General features: G+C 35.4%; 1 protein-coding gene across 2 annotated transcripts; it reads left to right on the top strand.

The window, feature by feature from the left end:
• The first annotated feature begins 281 nt into the window (after positions 1–281).
• ankrd1a (ankyrin repeat domain 1a (cardiac muscle)) lies at positions 282–18,078 on the top strand. Of its 2 annotated transcripts, none has more exons than XM_058984997.1 (9): positions 282–359; positions 13,916–14,086; positions 14,265–14,393; positions 14,801–14,908; positions 15,016–15,114; positions 15,482–15,580; positions 15,980–16,078; positions 16,397–16,495; positions 17,014–18,078. In XM_058984997.1, the coding sequence occupies exons 1-9, from the start codon at positions 312–314 to the stop codon at positions 17,110–17,112; spliced, it is 951 nt and encodes a 316-aa protein (XP_058840980.1). In that variant the 5' UTR covers positions 282–311; the 3' UTR covers positions 17,113–18,078. The 2 variants fall into 2 exon arrangements, with proteins under 2 accessions (XP_058840980.1, XP_033885761.1); XM_034029870.2 differs by lacking the exon at positions 282–359 and adding an exon at positions 12,185–12,290.
• Positions 18,079–20,344: the final 2,266 nt, after the last annotated feature.

Genomic DNA, 20,344 nt, shown 5'->3' with positions numbered 1-20,344 from the left:
GATGTTACCTAATCCCCAGGGTCCTAAAGCATCCAAATTAAGGTTGGGAACACTTACTTTACCACACCTGATATGTAAATTGTACTGATAAGACTAAAACAAACAAACTAATTACATTAATGGAAGAGATTTGCATCAGAGCCCAGATGAAAGAGAATTAGACAATACAATTGCCCACTGAAGTATTGTAAATTTAAAAAGTAAGTGATAGACACTGAGCTACAACCCACTTTAAGGATGAAACAAATTAGGGTAGATCACACTCCAATTTGCACTATTGCTTTCATACATGCCCTGTTATATTAGTCTTCATGCTCAGAAAGAATACATGTCATAAAAGGATCTTTACTCCAAAACAGGTAAAGCAACTTAAGATTTGTTTCCATATGCCACTGTGAGTTATTTGTAACATCAGTGAATATTGAAGGTAGGTATAGAGTATATAAATGGAAATTATACAAAAATGTTATACATGCAGGTGATCTTTGACCTTTCTGCAGTGTCTCTTCCAGTTTGATAATGGAACAGGTTTCAGTTTTATGGACTGCTTCTCTGGTATGTGTGCTGTCTATTGCTCCAAATACTATTCCTGTTTTTGTTATCTTGTTTATTCAGTATCTTAGCTTGATTGGCTATAATATTTTATTCCCTGCTGTTTCTTTATTACATTAATAATACATTAAAAGGCATTGAAGTAAACACAGGTCAACCCAGAGTCACATTGAAACGAGCCTGAGTGAGTATAATGCATACAAATTGCACAAACATTCATTACTAATTTAACATTGCAGACTTTTAAGTTGGCAACACATTAGTCCCGGACTTCTATGTTTAGCAATATTAGGGTCCTTTTTGAGCTGATCGTTTCCATCTGTCTGTGAGAAATGGTAAACACAATAACTATTCAGAATTTTCATAAATTTTCTCCAAACATTGTCTTTTTGGAATGACAGAGAAGGCTCTGATGCTTAATTGGTTTCATCCTCAGAAGGGGTTTACAGTTCTGTGACTTGCAATACTTTACACTGCTGTACCATAGAACTCTAATGGGCTAATTATTCTGGGGGCACTCATTTCAATTCACATTATTAATGTAATGAGTTTGGTTGTGACAGTCCTGGAAGTTATTTTATGTATAAAAATACAACATTATTCCTCTTGCAGAAAAGCGTGATGGGTACCGTGGAGATACTATTATAATATAATTCTATTACCTGGTTCTCCATCAATGGCATTGAAAAAGAAAACATTTTACTCAGATTTTAGTACCACCATTGGCAGACCACAGCTTTACCTGCACTGGCAGTCCAACGTATATTGAACAAACATTGCAGTTGCCTTGATATGGTAGGGCACTGGTACTTATATTGTAACATGGTACTCTGTTAGACTGTCAGTATATATTGCTTACCATTTTAATATCATGGGCATATCACAAACATCAAAATGTTATGCCTGTGGTTGTGGTATCATTCTATAAATGGCTTATGCCAGTCTGTCGGCCCTTCAGAAATCATTGTTCATTTGAACATGTAAATTCTTCTTTATGAACTTATTTTTCTAAAAAGATACACACATTTCGATTAAGCACCGTATTCTAAAAAAGTATATGTTAAAAAATTACAAGAACTGTATCAACGCTTGCAGTTCAAAGCGCTTTTGTTATTGGAACATTTCTTGAACCAACAAAATGAAAGGCAGTTGTTCCATTGAATTGATTTATAAAAATATGGTTCTCTTTTAAAACCTTGGTAACTTGGCAAATGGAACAATCAAGCCTGTTTATGGACCAAGAACATCAAGCTTATAGTTTCTTCAGTCCACATGCCTTAATCATGCCCTGTGGAATCAAATTCTATAAGAGTTAATGACAGCTGAGCCTTCATGTTTGTTTAAGCAAATCTGTAAATCTCATTGTTATGGCTATGGGCTTATGATGTGGGCAACAATCCATTAGGGTGTTTGTAGACAACAACACAAAACCCATCCACATGTGACTGTAGTCTTTTATTAGTACAGTATATCTCCCAACAGATATTTTTAGAAACCAACATTTTCTTGCGAGGAAGCAACAATAAAATCTGAACACTCATACCATATTCGTTCAAAATGGTAAAATTAATTTAGCATCTCCACCAGACTTGTAGGTGTTTATGAATTCATCTTGATTAGATTTCTTCTTCAAAATCTACATATCAGAGGAAGCAGCTTTCAGTCAGCAATAAACAGAGTAGTTGCATTGTATGGCTAAAGAACTGCCTCTATTCAGAATGGGGAAGCATGTTTTTTTTGTATAATTTGGTAATAGTAAGCAGGGGTTTGTTCAGTTTTGTTAAATGAAATGACAGGTAGCAAGAAAATTTAGAATAAACAATTTGTATTAATTTTTTTTTTTCCCCCATTAATCCTACTTAGACCCCTTGATTGCTAAAGGTTTTAGTATGTATGCATATTGTCCCCTCTTCAAAAATAGGTAAAAGATTCTAACAAGCAAGACCTTGCACAAATGCAGAATACTGGTGTAACCTCCCATATTATACCCCCATGGGTAGTTTCTGGAATATACCCCAGGGTACAAGAAACAAAGACCAGGGATCACAAATGGAGATTAGATAAAGGGGAATTCAGAACAGAAAATAGGAGGCACTTTTTAACACAGAGAATTATGAGGGTCTGGAACCAACTCCCCAGAAATGTTCTTGAAGCTGACACAACTCCCCAGTAATGTTGTTGAAGCTGACACCCTGGGATCCTTCAAGAAGCTGCTTGATGAGATTCTGGGATCAATAAGCTACTAACAACCAAACAAGCAAGATGGGCTGAATGGCCTCCTCTCATTTGTAAATGTTCTTATGTTCTTAATGAATCTTTTTTATTTTTATTTATTTATTTATTTATTTTTTACTAACCCATGTCAACACAGATAAGGTTGTATAAGATTGGTGCTAATAAGGGTCTGTGAAAGCAGACGTAAATATATTCATTTTTATAAGCTTGAATGTGGTTTCCATAGTATTGCTTAAAAACAGCCAAGTAGAAATTAGATTTGTGCTTCAGACCACTTAAAAATAAGTAAGCGAGATGTGGCATTTAAAATTCAATATCTGAGGGGTATTATAATTACTACTACGACTACTACTACTACTACTACTAATAATAATAATAATAGTATGCATCCAAAATCAACTCCTCTTAATAACTTAACTCAAACCTGTATGATAATAGTAGTGAATATTGAGCAAAATAATATATTATGTCACTGTTATATCAAGTAAAACAGGAAACAGGAAATTAAAATGTGAAAAGTAATGTTATTTCAGCTAAAAAGTGTCTGAGAAATGTAATTTGTTCTAACCAAACTATTTTGTGTGTGCATGTCTCAGAATAGTATGGTTGCTGTCACCCTTTCAAAGGCCTGTCTCCTGTGCTCCATGTAGTTTTGAGACTGTGCTGCACATCATGTTCTAACTGTAGCCACCAGTGCTCTGTGACAGCTACCTTTCTCTACTATTGCTGATCATTTATAATTCATACAGCACTTTACTACACAGATGCTTACCTTGGTGGTCAATCATAAAAAAAAGCTAAAACTAAGATTGGCTTTTAGGAGAGCCACTTGACTCCATAAAGGGCAGCCGTGTAGAGTAGTGGTTAGGGGCTCTGGACTCTTGACCAGAGGGTTGTGGGTTCAATCCCAGGTGAGGACACTGCTGCTGTACCCTTGAGCAAGGTACTTTACCTAGATTGCTCCAGTAAAACCCAAACTGTATAAAAGGGTAATTGTATGTAAAAAATAATGTGATATCTTGTAATTATTGTAAATCACCCTGGATAAGGGCGTCTGCTAAGAAATAAATAATAATAATAAACTAAACAAAAAAAGGCTTTAAGACAAGTTTTCAACATATGGTTACAAATCTGTTTTGATTAGAACAGATGGTTAATTTCTTACCTGTGTTTGAAAGTACTGTCAAACCTGCTCATAACAACTGCTCAAGAAACCATCTGTGTACCAAGAAGCCAACCAAGTGTATTGTTCAAGTGCCAGTAATGTAACATGTTACACACTACAGAAGTGCAATACATGTGTTAAATGATCCAGGAGCTAATTGATACTGTAAATATGGTAAAGTCACCCTTTTTGTTTTAAAACATTTAAAACAATATTGGTTTTTTTTGTCCTTTAAACACAAATTGTGTTTTTTTGTTTGTTTGTTTAGTTTTTTTAATCCAAAATTGTGTTATTCTGAAAGTCAATGGAAATCTAAGCTGCAAGCAAAATAAAGATATGAGCATATAGAAAAAAATAAAAATTCCAGTAATTACCAAATTTGGAGAGAACGCAATCGGATTAGCTACCATACCTGGAAAAAAGGGCAATGCTTAATTTAATCTATTACAACTGTATTTGAAAGAGCTGCATATCCAGAATTAAAGGATACAAAACTAGCAAAGCAAAGAACCAAAATATCTTCTATACAAAAAAAGTGAGGTGGTGGTGGTATAGTACTAATGGCTAAGCAATATAAAAAAAAAGATTATTTAAGAGTAGGAGTAATTATAGAATGTGTGATATAAATACGGCCTAATTAAATAAAATAGGTAAATAAATGTTTAAGTGGAAAACACTTTCCACTATTGCTTGTGTAAATAAGAAAATGGATTTTGAATCTTACATTAAATCAATGAAAGTTTTCATTCATGGCTGCCCTTTTCTGCTAGACCAATCTTTTTCTTTTTCTTTTGTCAAAGAAATCCTGAAAGCTTATCATTGAAGGCAATGACAGAGCTTAAGAAGCAGAATAATGCTTTTCTCCCTCATTAAAATGCTGTTCATTATTCTCATAGTTGTGGTGCTAGGCCTCTGCTTCAGATAAGGCCAGTAAATACTGAAAAAAGAAAACTATTTTACTGGCAAACATGAGAGCTGTCAGTCAAAGTGACGGATATGTTTACTTCTTTCCAAGAAAAAACAAATCTCATCCTGATGAAAGATACATTTTAAAGTATTTCAACAAAATTATAACCATTTTACAGTAAAGTTCTCATGTGTACTATAAGAATCCAGTAACGTAAATATCCTCACAATTGCTGTAAAAACTAAAATTAGAGTTATCTGTATGACGAAATATAGATCACAATTACCAGTTACTAAAGTAAGAATAGCATGTCATTGAAATGCCCAAATGAAGTGATTACCAAGATAAAGCCTTTGATAGGTAAGCTAAAAAACATGAACGTATACTGGCCACTTTATAAAGACAGTACCTAATATTGGGTTGGGCCCGTTTCCCCTGATCCCAGCCTTGACAAGACATCCTAACATCTAGTACTACACTGGGGTAAAGAAAGTTCACAGTTTCCATGCCCTTACTCTCATGACGACTGCTTCACTTCCTAAGTCCTTTCACCTCAGCAGTGTCTTCTGTGTCACAGGACATAAGAAATTCTAGAACAAGAAAAGGCCATTCAGCCCACTTATGCTTGCTTGCTTTGATGCAAGCATGGTCGTTAATTTTAATATAATTTCTCTAGGTTTTAATTCAACTGTCTTGGCTATATAACCTACCATTCTATTTGCCTTTTTATAGCTTCTCTGCATTGTCTAGTTGGCATAAGAGACTCATCCACTACTACCCCCAAGTCCTTTTCATACATAGCCTCCTCATGTAAAGCATGTAGCTGGCTGAAAGCATGTCAGTCAAAAGGAGAAGCAGCTGGATGGTTAATGACAAGAAAGAATGTGTTGTTTCACTCACCAAGGTGAAATGACCAAGGATGTGCAATTTTTTTTATTTACTCAGGAGATTTGCCCATTGAGACCAAGGTCAAACTTAATCAGCGGCATCCAGAGATCAAAGAATAGAATACATAAGACATATCTATTTGTTAATATGGACTGAAGGAGAAGCAAACTATGATGGAAACAATTTTATACATCTTTGTGAGTTGATATGCAAAAGATAATTCTTCCATACATGTTCGAACCCTTAGAACAGCCAAATTAACAAAATCCTGAGAGCGTAAACTATAGCCAATGCTAGTCCTTTTTAGAGGAGCCATCAAATAAGGAAGTACAGTACAAAGACTTAAAAAACCAGAAGGTTAATGACTGACTCACTGTGTGACCATGAACAAGTCACTTAACCTCCTTGTGCTCCATCCTGCAGATGAGATGTTAAATCAATGTCCTATTGTAAGTGACTCTGCATATAATGCACAGTTCACAGCCTACCTCTGTAAAGTGCTTTGTGATGGTGGTCCACTATGAAAGGCGCTATGTGAAAATAAAGATATTATTATTATATTATATAGTGGACCATCATCACAAAGCGCTTTACAAGATACGGTAAAAAACAATGTTAGGACTAAATAATCTCAATAATCTAAAACAAGGAGAATAGTAGCAGTTAATAACTTTAACCTGCTAGATAAGGAAAAACTCTTCTTGATCCTAAAAAGAAAACCTAATCATTTAGGTCCTAATTTCAAGTCCAGCCTCCAACATGCCGATTGCACGAAGATGTTGCTCTCTTGACAGATGTGGCATATTGTTTTTTTTTCTGTGATTTTCTTTATTGCTATTGTTCAAGCTTGCAATTCAACAGCTGAAATCACTCCATATCCAGTGTCCAAGCAACTGTCTCACTAATTAGGTGATTAAGTGCATATGCTTCAGGCATAGTCACTCAAGCATGTCATGGTCAAGGATGAATGATCGAGCGATTAAAAAGAAAACAAAACATTTAATCAATGTCCATCATTTATATACCTTTTTTTTCGAAAATAAATGAGTTATACTAGTGATACGTTTCTTTTGATGCTCTGTATATAGGGTAAAGAGGATTGGTCCAAGTACTGAACCCTGAGGTACCTACACCTTACACAGAGGCTCAAAGACCAGGCTGAGTTAACCCCTTAGAGGCTCAAAGACCAGACTGAGTTAACCCCGTGTTAACCCCTTAGACTCAGCCTTTGATCTTTTAGGTAATCCTTGAACCAATCCACAGCCCTCTCACTAAATCCGAAACAAACAAACAAACAAAAATTCTCCAGAATCTAAGGCTTTAGATAAATTCAGTAATAAAGCACCAACTAATTTACCGGTATCCAAAGCAAGCACTATGTCATTAATCACCTTAAAGACTACAGTTTATGTACCATATATCAAATGAAATCCAGAGCGATGATCGGCTAGGATATTCTTCTGTTCTAAGAAACTCTTTAATTGTTCGTTTACTAAACTCTCAGATACTTTGGCAGTAGCTGGAAGTACAGCTATAGGACTCTAGTTGTTTAGGTTTGAATGGTCACCTCCTTTAAAAATAGGGACAACATATGCAGCTTTCCAAATTGATGGAACTAAAATAAGAGAGAGATTAAATAGATCGGCTAATGGTTGAGCAATAATCTGTGTTGCTACTGTTCAAAAATATGGCTCCAATCCATCCATTCCAGCTGATTTTTTTATGATCAAGACACAATAATGGCTTAAGTACCATGTGTGATTTAATAGTATGGAAATACAGTTTAGCTGTAAAACTTTAATGTCAAAACTGCACATTTGAGACTGCAATAGCGAATGCACAGGTATTTAATAGATTAAGATTTAAATGAGGATTTATATTTGGTGTGGGTTTCCGCACCTTAATTAAAACACATTGAACCAACATTAACAGATTTCTACATACTTTGATGTGATACACCTGCCCATTTTTAATGCCTGCAAGTGTTTAAGCAGTCACATGCAACTGAAAAAACAGCTGGAAGGAAGATATAATTACGCTGTGACAGCTGGTTGAAGATCAGATTGTCACATTAATAAGACCTGCCATTTCTGTAGAAAAATAAAAATGTTATATATTAAATTAAGGTGTTGAAAAAGCACTGCATTCTGAATGAAAAAAATATTTTTTTCAAAATAAATTGTAGATATCTATATAACTTTGAAAAAACAGTTTAATCTACCATGAATGCTTCTCACCCTGTCCTCCATACATGTTGCTGTGGAATACAAGAAGGTAGGACTAATCCAGGGTAAAATATAAAAAAAATTAAAACACCTGCCATAGGTAACCCACACTTGTGTGAATATCTGTTGACCCTGATATAGCTGATTTAATGTACATGTATATTTCTCAGTATAGTTATTGCTCATAAGGTGACAGTGCCAAGTGTTAACACCTGACTGCTCAGACCAATTCCAGTGTCCTTGCACTATTAAAACAGTGTTTTGTCAAGCAGTATATCTACAGTTACTGACTGAAGCACTTTGTTTTATAACCCCCCCAGGAACAGATAACGATTTTAACAGCAAATTGACAACAAGAGCATAAGTCAATCTATAAATTACGTTATAAGCATGAATGAGTTATAGCTTCCTAGAATTTAATTTTTATATATATATATATATATATATATATATATATATATATATATATATATATATATATATATATATATATTTAAAAATGACATTCTTAAAGACAATAGGATATATTATTGATGAAAATGGACAAAACTGTTTCTGTTAGTTTTCGTGCGGTGATGGGGGCACTTACATTATACAATGTTCCCCTTTTGTTCATAATAATAAAAAATAAAAAACTAAGCATTGGGAATGCATGCAATGACTCTCTGTTCTTATATTTGGCTGCAGATATTGCTAATGGCATAGAGGTTTATTAACCCTGCAGATACACTTTAAAACATGGCCTCAGTATTAAATTAACCATGCTTTTTCAATAGATTCAGAATACAGTCATAAAGCACTTTACCTGAGCTTCCTCGATATCCCACATCTGTCTCATTAGAGATTCCGCACATACTATTCTCGCTTTATCTGCACATCTTTCCTCAGAATCAGTAGTAGTTGTGTGCACCTTTACTATGGTAAACAACAGTAAATTCATAATATAAAATGAATGAATGTATGGTAAGATGACTGATAGCCAGACCTACTCCCCCATACCATATAAAGGAGAAAAGAAAAGGAATCAGTACAGACATCATTTGTATAAGAAAGTAGATAAACAGAATTCTGTTAGAGGAAGTACAGGTTGTTTGACATTCAGTAAAATAGATACAGGCAGACCGCTGGTTCTTTGTCTCTTTCCTTGAGAGAACTGCAACTCACTGAACACTATGTTAACAACAAACACTTTTCATGTTTTCCTCTTACAGTATCTATCAGTTAGCCACTCCCATGTATCCTCCTTAGTTAATTCAGGCTATTATATCCTATGTGTATTAGCACAGGAAATGCAAGTCCCAGTCCCTAAAGGAGGTGTTTCTGAAAACATCCTAATTAGAAAGATTTCAATAAAACTGTATGAAAAGGCTCAAGAAAACAGATCCTACAGTTCATACACAAGAAGTACCTAGGAGTGGGCTTATACGCAAGATGAGCTTGGGCTTGAATGGGGCACTCTTTTTGAAAAGAGTTGATAAGAAAGCAAAAAAAAAAAAATCTATACGGAATCTGATTACAAGGCTTTAACGTGGTGTTTAATCAATGTTGCTGTCACAACTTACCATGCTGGTGTAAATGAGTGCACATTTTAAAACCTTCCAGCCCCCACGCCTTGCATTTACACTCACCTTCAGCTATTGTGTTACGCTTATACCGTACATGAAACCAAAATAGGACCTGCATTTCCTCAGAAAACTGTATAACCCCACGTGCCTATTTACATGATTATGAGGTACAGCTAGGAGCTGTAGAAAAAAATAAATAACATACACATACACTATTTTGTACAGAGTACAGGTTTTTTATGTTATCAGGCCACCTCATTGGTCTTAAACAAGACAGTAGGACCAGCATTTGAACCTGAGCCTTACTGTGCTCTACCCCTATGGATCACTAGAGAAAAAGTATGTGATTTTTGTCATTATCCTCTAGATTTGGTATACTGGCCGTTGAAATCGCTGATCTTCGCTAGTGATTTTATAGGGCCCCTGCTCACCTGTTGATTGCATCTTCTCACTGTGCTATAGTGTCTCTAGTGGCCAGACACCTGCAGGTCTGGCCTTTGAGCTCCAGGGGCCTGGAGACGGCTGGTTTGTCTGTGGGGTTGGAGGATTCAATAAATGGACACTCTAAATGAAATAATAATTGGGCCCTCTAAATAAAAATATATACATTAATTCATTAATTCAAATATATAGAGTTGCCTGAGATATATATAGTTACAGTATACAGTAGCTTACAGCTGGCTTCACAGGCTCAGATTCACACTAGTCATGGATTTATAAAATAATCCAAGATTAGAGGGTTTATCAAACTAGCCGTTAAAAGTATACAATTAAATTCCATTAGAGAAATTTGGAAACCTGAGATCTGTATTTTTGTGTTCATTAATCTTGGAATCTACATCACTTGGATCTGATAATCTGAGGGGCGGGTCTGTGATTCTGAATTGCCCCAGGAGATATCAGATCTCAACTTTTATTATTATTATTATTATTAGTTTATTTAGCAGACGCCTTTATCCAAGGCGACTTGCAGAGACTAGGATGTGTGAACTATGCATCAGCTGCAGAGTCACTTACAACTACGTCTCACCCGAAAGACGGAGCACAAGGCAGTTAAGTGACTTGCTCAGGGTCACACAATGAGTCAGTGGCTGAGGTGGGATTTGACCACTGGACCACACAGCCTCCTTGGTCCCCAAATGGTTAACACAATACTATTGAAAAATTGACCATTGCTTCCAATATAGAGGTTGCCTGTGTTATGGACAGTGGGGCATGTACATAGACCTGCAATGAAATTCAACTGTAATAGGGGTGTGGGAATCCACTGTGAGAGACTGAGGGAGAGACAGAGGGTTGTAATCAAAATGCCACACAGGTGCCTGGGTTTATTCACAATATTTTGAAGGTAGCCATCTCTAAGGTACCATCAATAGTTATACATAGGGCAGGAGGACACACACACACAAGTGTAAACAAAAGAAATACAAAAATGCAAAAACAAAAGTGGGTAAAAAGCAGATAAAAAATAAGATTGTCACACCGCCATTAAAAGGGAGGTCCCACTACAGGAACCTTCTCCCTGACACACCCTCAATTAAACTGCGTGGGTTTTGAAATCCCCTAAACCAATTGCTGTTCTAAGTGTAGCACTTATAACCCTGGGTCCGCACACAGTGGTCACATACTTGGTTCTCAAACCCCTCACACCCAGCTTCTAGAGGACAAAGGAACTGGCGTTCCAGATCCTTTTATAGCATGTGGCCAGGACTTGATAATCAACAATGCAATTAACACCTGGCTACATTCCACACCTGTTTTATGAAGGAGGGGGTTCCAACTCCACACCTGCCATATGTAGTACATACTTAAAAAAAAAAGAAAAAACAAACAAAATACATGACTTACACATGCAGGGCCTCAGCCCTGCCACATCACCAGTAAGTATACTATACCCTATTAGGCATCAATATTGAGCCCCATGTCGTGGACATCTTTATTTTTTATATGAAAAGGGTTCTATGAATAACCCCTAATGATGTAATACTTGTTTTTATATGCCAATATGTCAGCAAAGATATGTCAGTATGCTTTAAATGGCTCATGCTATTCATACACCTTCTGTGTAGCAAAGCATGTGACTAATCACAGACATTATTAAAAATAAATGATTGCTCTTGGTACAGATGGAAACAAAGTTAAGACAGAAAGCCATCAAAAGAAACAAACTCACTAATATAGAATAGTCAGAAAGACCTGTAAAGATGCTCTTTATAAATAGACCACTGACAGAAGCAGATGTCCACAAAAGAACACTATTATTAATAGCGTAACTCATGCTGCATGTTTCTCTCATGCTTTACTCATCATTCATGTACCTTTTCCTGCTTCCTTCTGAGCAGTCATGTGGTCCATGTGCAAATACTGACGGGCAGCTGTTCTGGTAAGCATGAGGTAGGAGGGTCGGCATTGCTGGACTGTGTAATCACAACTGTTGGCACCAAGTCTCCAGTTTCACCTTGATTCATACAAGCAGGAAGGCCCATTTGTGGTCTCGTTTCATCCCCCTTTTTTTGTGACATCAGATAGTGCCTGACAGCATGCCAAGAATGACAGGACACCTATGTTGGTAATTGGGATGGGTCCTTCCCAGGATGGAACATGACCTAATTATGTAGGAGTCCTCTGCATATATAAACCATCATGGCCTGATGGGCCTCAGTAGATCTGAAATTGCCACCTGTGGAGTTCAGCACTAACTAAGGATACTACAGACCTTTGCAAACATGGTGATGTTAAGAGTGGAAGAGCTGGTAGGTCTAAGACTGATTTCATTATCGTACTGTTCCTCGTTAATATTAGCAACCCTACAATCAGTATTGGGGAATATACTTTTGTACATTAAGAATGTAATAGTTTTGGTATTAATGTATGGTTCTTTTGTTTATGCTTACTGTGGTGTTTATGCATACACTGTACAGTATGTGACATGTTATTTGGATTCATAGTTTGAATATCCCTTATAAAAGTTTACCATGGTGTTTTTGCAGTCATTTTTACTATGGTTATTATACTATGCATATACTATATCCTGCCATGGTTTGCCATGTTTTTTTTATTATGCTCTACCATTCCTCTGGGCTTTACAGTGCTTTACTATACTTTATGATGTTTTTACTATGCTTTATCACATTTTGTTATGCTTTTACTATGGGAAACGTTTATAAGGAACATATTTTGTATAATAATATGTTTGATGCTGGTAGTATGAATCCATATTGCTTTAATGTAACAGTTAGGCTCAGCAGAATGATTACATAATCATATATTTTCTGACAAGGTTGGATTTTTAAGGTTTTTAATAATTTTTTTAAACAATAGGTAGTTTTGCTTTCTTCTCTAACCCAGCACTGTTTAAATTTCAAGGCTCAGTGGTTTTGCATTTTCTATTCTGATCTAGTATGTTCTACTCTATCTGTAGTCATTTTTTTTTTACCTGTATATAACATTAAGTCATTTTGACAGGGGTTTCATATTACTTAAGTGTTTTTTACCCCTGACCACAACACAGGGATGCAACACTGATTTCACAGTTGGAAAGTCCAGTTTCTACCTAATTTTACAATCACTATAAAACACAAAGAGGTTAAACTGATTGGCAAAGGTCAGACAGTGGATTTGTAGCTGAGCCTGATATACCCAATCCCTTACTAAAGATGTAAATACCCTGGGGTACATAAAATTAATTTATATATGCAGGATTATTTCAAAGGAAATGTTGTTTTTTTTACACTATTCTGCACATAGTATAGCTTATCTTTCTCCTTCTACACAAGATTAGGCCAAATTGACCCTTACAGTCCCTGTCTTTGCTCCAACTATGTCCCTAAATTTTAAACTGAACCTCAGACAAGGTCCTAGGGTACTTAATCATTTGAAGTGTATCTATTAAACATAGAATGAAATGGCCCTCCAGGACCAAAGCTGCCTATCCCTGCTCAACACAGTCAGCATCTCTTTGTTCTATACTGTTAGCCCATCTGGCAAAAACTTTGCATTTTAAACTGTAGTATCAACATGAAAAAATACTTTGAATGTGACAAAGATTACAGTGGAGTTTAATCATTTATTATAGGGTCCTTGGACCCTCAAAAATAATAAAATGGATATCAAGGATCTGATAACTGCTTAGTTGCTAAATAAACACATGCTTGACAACCTGTGAAAAAAGTAGAGCTATTGGCGTGTAATTTTATTATTATGTGAGGTAGAAATCCTGAACATATTCCTATCTGCAACCACAATGGTTTAAAATATTACTGAGGCGCTATAGGCTAGTGATATAAATGTTCTGACTGAAGAACATCTTGAAAAGGTGTGCATATCAGATTGTATGTCTAAAGGACACTGAGTAACTGATTTCTGCTTCCTGTCGTAGGTTACTGGCAAAAAGTGCGAGAACAAAGAGAATGGAGAACAGGAGAAGTTCAGAGGAGGAGAATATGAATCTGCAGTTACCAAAGAGAAGCATGATGATCTGAAATCACACAACAAGCTCCTACCTTTAAAACAGAACTTACAAAATGAGAACAACCAGAAAGAAGCAACGGTAAACAAGTATATATTTTTTCTGTCGTGTGGAGCTGTCGTTTACTGTATACATCTGTATGGCAGTGGCTGTGGAGTAACTACAAAGCAGCAGCTCCTAGGAAAAAGCAATTTTTTAAACAATACTGAAACTTGAAAGATTCATGTTTAAAAATCGAGTAATAATTCTCTCTGTGTAGGTTAGAAAAGTCGAACCGAAGTCTAAGCTTGATACTCTGGATGATCTTCAAACCATTGTGAATCTGAAGAAGAGGAAGAGAGTGAAGAGAGTACCAGCTGCAAAAAAGGAACCAGAGCCAGAAGTTATAGTAAGTTTAAAGGGTAAACATGAATTAATGTGGAATGCATCATGTGTCATATGAATTAGTTACTGTTAACACGATAAAAGGAACGATGTCTATCACCACAAATCATCTTCTAGGGTAAATAAAATACCTTTTTTTTTAAATACTGTGAATTTGAACATTTGCATTCACTTATTTAAAATGGAATAAACCATTCATGTTGCACTCTGGTGAAGCATTGTGACTGTGATCTATGCTTTCCCACCTCAATTCAGAAGCAGGAATCATTAGCAAGCATGGCAAATAACGGTCTAAGCATGAAAAACATTATATAATTACACAGAACACACATATTAAGAAATTCACAGATACAAAATCAAGAGTAGACTCACAGATAAAAAATTTAATGTAAACTAAAATGTATTTTTTAGCCCGATGTAGTGGATGTCACCACATTCTTGAAAGCTGCAGTGGAGAATAAATTACCTGTGATTGAGAAGTACCTTGCAGATGGTGGTGATCCCAATGCTTGTGATCAGGTAAGCTTTCAAAACAAAACCGTATGCATTATGTATGGTTACTATTTTTAGCAGTAAAACATTAATAATACCTACTTTACATTACTAAGACAGTTTTCCCCTTGTAGTTTCAAAGGACAGCATTGCACAGAGCATGCTTCGAAGGTCATATGGAAATTGTGAATAAATTACTAGAAGCTGGGGCTTTGATTGAAAACAAAGATAAGGTATGTTTCCCCGTTTTTATCATCAGGAGTATTTGTAGGCAGTTCCCATTACCTTTTAAAGACTCTGTATAAATTGTACCACCCTTATAAAAGTTTCCGGTTGTATACTGTGATAAAATCAAAGTATAGCAAAGCCTAGTGAAATTATGGTAAATGAGAAGGAAATGGGAAAAGGTAAACTACTGCGTTTTTTGGAATAATAAAGGTTCTGTATTCTGAATAGGCAGACAGTCCCTTTAATGAGTTTAGCATCTCCATTCTGTTAAAATGATAGCCCTTTACCTGTAGAACTTTTAATATAGTACTTGTATGATGTATTCTTGAGATGGACTGACTTGTTTATAAACTGTCTTCTATTTGTTGATAGCTTCATTCCACTGCTGTCCACTGGGTGTGTCGTGGTGGATCCCTTCCTGTTTTGGAGCTGTTATTGAACAAAGGGGGGAATTTCAATGCAAGAGACAAGGTAGGATGCCTGGCTGCTGTTCTATCAGAGTTGTCTTAAAATATAAACAGAACACATCAGCAGTCCAAATCCTTTTTTAATAGGACATGGGTGTCTACTGTAGTCTACTGATCTAAAGAGTTGCAGATAGAAATTCTGACACCTTTAAATCTATATTAAGTCTGTTTGACCACCTTAATAATGTTATTCAGCAAATACAACAGATAGATGTGGTGGTTTTAGAAGTTTGGGGGCGGTGGCACAGTATTCAGATCTGCTGTTTGATCTAATTTAGTAATACCAGTGCACTTTTTAAGATATTTCAGGATCTCTCTCTCTCTCTCTCCATATCACTTATATATTTATTTTCCTTTTTTTAAAGTTGTGTATTTAATTTCCCTTTTTTTTAAATCTCAACAGTTGCGTAGTACTCCTTTACATGTGGCTGTCAGGACTGGACATTATGAATGTGCTGAACATCTCATTGCTTGTGGAGCAGATATCAATGCAAAAGACCTGGTAAGGCTATCACATCCAATATACAGCGCAATTCACCACTATCAAGATTAGACACCTTTCCATGCCTGCCTGAATTTACGGTGCTGTAATTAAAAAAAAAAAGCCAGTAGGGAAGAGTGTGCCACCTAGTGGTATAATGAACTTCCAACCTTGCAAACAGGAGGAAGTAATAAAACAGCAAACAGCTATCCCGAAGATACCCCTAATCCTTAAATCTGTTGCTTGTGAGATAAATACAACATGCTGACTGATTACATACAACTGACTGTTGGTTGCACACAGGGAAAATAATTCCAAATGATTTCTGTTTGCTTTCAGGAAGGAGACACTTCCTTGCATGATGCTGTGAGGTTGAACCGCTTCAGAGTCATCAGGCTTTTGCTTATGTATGGAGCAAATGTGACCACTAAGAATTCTGTAAGTATAAAACATGTGATTGTTTTGTTCTTAATGATCATTATTTTCCAAGCAGTATTTTTCATAGTACAACTCAAACGTCTTCTTAATTTCTTCTGATCAAATGCTTAATTTTGTCTCGTTATCTTCCTAACAAACACCATCAGTCCAAGTCTTTCATTTGGGCAATCACAAGCATGTAAGACTGTAAGATGTTTAAAGGAGCATATTTCAAAGCCCAGAATCAATACAATATAAAACACGGATTAATGGTCGCCTAAATTAAGTGAGATACAGCTCTTACGTATAAGTGAATAGTATGTAGTGTGGTGGGGTCTTGATTGCAATAAATATCTTATAATGCTGTAATTGTTTTTGTTTTTTTTGGGGGGGGCAAACTTTAGTCCCTGGAGTTAATGGTAGTGCTCTGTTTGAAAAAGTTGTGCCACACAGTGGTGTAATGCACATCCACCTCCACAAAACAGCAAAAAGCTTATAAGATATCACATACTTATACAAATACTTATTTTATTGTACAGGATGGAAAGTCCCCAATGGAGAGTGTACTTCAGTGGCAGAGTGGAGCAAAAAACATCTTGAGTAGCTTTGTGGAAGAGCCAAGCAAGTCCTCAAATTAAAGCACTTTGAAGATGTGACAACGCCAACCAACAATTACCTACAGTTGTTGTACAACTTTGTGAAGAAAGCATGTCATGAACTTGCATTCAGAAAACACGCTATGCTGAAACGTGTTAACTTCTTTATTGATCTTTGCTTCTGAAGCTTAAACTGTAATATTTGTTATTTATTTATTTAATAATTTATTTAACGGAAAGACCAGGGGATGATCAGCAAATACTTGTATTTTTAATAATTAGTTATTCATTGTGTTGAAAGCAGGATATATTTTAATGAATTGATTTGGCTGGTAGCTAATCAAAAGGATCAGCAGAGGTGATCCAGTGAACTACAAGAAAGCCTGATGATAAAAACGATCTTTGAAAGAAATACTGAGATTTTATTTGAAGAAAATGCCTATTGTGTTAATGTGATCTGACAAAAGTACATTAAATAAGGACATTTAAGAAGCAGCACACCTAATTCTGTTACACACAGAACTGATGATACAATAAACTGTATTCAGTATTTTAGTAAACATTATTCTCTTCAGGATTATTAGTAAGATTTTTAGCAATGTCTTATTGCAACACAGTAAGTATATACATTATATATATATATATATATATATATATATATATATATATATATATATATATATATATATATATATAGTACTACTTGGATGACCGGTGTACACATGCCTGTGGAATGTGATTTAATTAGTTAAGTGTCAGATCCACATTATACAAGAGACTGCTGAATTTAAACTGACAGAGAATGTAGTGAAGGACTGAGTAGCTGTTGGGAAAAAGAGTAAACCATTTTATGAGGCCTTACTGTCACTATAGGAGGCATTGGATTGTAATGCACTTACTGTAATTTTTATATTTAATGTAAAGTATATATGTACATTTTGCAAATATTGAACTATTTATTCTTTTAGAGACCGTATGTACAATAAAAATGCATTGCAATTTCTACAATCATTTTGTTCTATTTCATACAGCAACACACAAAACAATGTTTATGAATACTGATTTTTTATTTGTACAGCATATATATATATATATATACACACACACACACACACACACATATATAGACAGTGCTCCCTCGTTAGGGGTGAGGGGCGCCGCGAGAGACATAACACACATCTGACTAAAATACAAAATAAAATAACTCCCTCTCTATAATGCACATATAGTGAAGCATAAATGTAACTTTCCATGAATTAACCATGAATAAAGCACTATGTAATCAATGCTATATTTTTTACAAAAAAAAAAGGTAACATTCTTACTCGTGGATCATTTTAATTAGTAGTTTTTAAACTATAAGGATAAGTGTTCATCTACATCTTAAAAGGACTACAAGCTATATAAATTGATTTAGTAAATTATGTTGACGGCAATTTTATTTGGTATCAAAACACAAATCAAATGCACTTGGCAGGCAGATGGGTAATTACACAGCAAATAAAGCATTATTCAAGCACATTCCTAGAAGCAAACATACCAACATGAAATAGCTTCTCTGGAAATAGAACATCTTTTAATAAATTCAGATTTTTTACTCATGCAAATCAAAACTCTTACTAATTCATTGCAATGTGATGCTTCAGAAACCACTAGAGTCAGTCTGGTGATTATTTTAACTGGCTTTGATTTCCCCTGAAAAAATAATTAATGTAGGAACATTTATATTGACTAGCATTATTAACTTTGTCTGAGCATAAGATTTGATAACATACTATTTAAAAGAATAACATAAATATGTGTTTGTTGGTATAATACTTTGAGGTTTAATTATAGTTAACACAAGTAAATATGTAATAACCTAGTGAACTTAGTACTGCTTAGTTTGAAAATGTATTACCTGTACAATGGGAGGAGAGGTGAAAAGTTCTGCCACACAAGTAGGTTTGCCAATCTTCTGTAAAACCAAAATTAAATTCTAGGATATTTGACCAGCACATGTTCATCAACATATATTACTTTTTTACATTAATACTTAATGTGCTTTTAAGCAACAGCTTCTTTAACACACACACACACACACACACACACACACACACGGGAGGGTAATGTTATGCTCATTTGCTTTTGTTTTCTTCAGAACATTTCTATGGGCATATGTGACAGGATAGCGCTGTGGACCAAGATGTTACCAGCAGGAATTAGAGACTCAGAGACAGAAGCTGCAGTTTAGGCGCTATTGCGCACACTTATTTAATACACAAAAACACACAGGAAGAAATAAACAGGCACAAGGGCCAAAATAAAGATTCAAACAAAACAAGCAAATGTCGGACAGGCATTCATTCACCTTCACTACTAAGCTGCTGCCACCTACACCCACCCAACTAACTCCCAATTCTCCCTTTTATACACTAATTGACCCAGCTGGGGAATAGCCGTAACTGATTGTTGGCATGGGCAACCTTACACTTATTTACGTTTGGCCTGCCACGGCACACAATAAAGTATATAGGTTTAACTGTATTAGTATACTTTATAAAATCGATATTCAAAGATAGGTTACTTGTTTCTTTTCTTGGAGGTTAACCACATGGTTAATAGCAACTGTTGACTATCCAACTGGAAAACAAGAAATAGAATTCACTTTTCCTGAGTTTACCCTTTATGAACACTCACTCAAACATGTGTCTTTCTTTTGTTTATTTGCATTCTCTTAATGCATTGTACAATCCTCCTCTGGAACAAGCCTTCGACCTGACTAATAGTAATACTAAACATATATATATATATATATATATATATATATATATATATATATATATATATATATAAGAAGCAAAACAGTTCTTAGCATAAAAAAAACAATCCTACATATTACCACGAAGAACACGATGAGCAGCTGTTTCGATAGCTTCACAATCAATTCAAGGTATACTGGGGAATGAAGTCCCGATTTAACCACCTATTTCACTGACACCGGTGAACACATACCGCACAAATACTGCACATTAGAGCCCGGGATTAGTTGTGCAGATACATTTTATGTCAAGCATTTTCAAAATTGTATTCCTTCTTATAATACCAAAAATTAAACACTGTCTGATTTGGTTTCCTTATCTAACTACAATTCCCACAATACACCACGATCTGTGGCGGTATTCGTTTCTTGAAGCTATATTTAGTAATGTTTCATTTTTGGTAATTAAATCAATTATTATTCAACATTATTACATACTTACAATAGACGTTTACGTTGGCATTTAAAAGGCGT

Source organism: Acipenser ruthenus, chromosome 13 (genome assembly GCF_902713425.1).
Source record: "Acipenser ruthenus chromosome 13, fAciRut3.2 maternal haplotype, whole genome shotgun sequence".
In the NCBI taxonomy this organism is placed as follows: domain Eukaryota; kingdom Metazoa; phylum Chordata; class Actinopteri; order Acipenseriformes; family Acipenseridae; genus Acipenser; species Acipenser ruthenus.
The sequence above is the reverse complement of the archived record's forward strand: the minus strand, read 5'-3'. Positions and strand labels throughout refer to the sequence as shown.

Excerpts from the sequence above, each read along its gene's own strand:
- ankrd1a (XM_058984997.1), top strand. The coding sequence starts at position 312 with ATGCTCAGAAAGAATACATGTCATAAAAGGATCTTTACTCCAAAACAG. Across the intron at positions 15,581-15,979 it reads ATTTCAATGCAAGAGACAAG|TTGCGTAGTACTCCTTTACA; the intron begins GTAGGATGCCTG and ends AAATCTCAACAG. Across the intron at positions 16,079-16,396 it reads ATATCAATGCAAAAGACCTG|GAAGGAGACACTTCCTTGCA; the intron begins GTAAGGCTATCA and ends GTTTGCTTTCAG.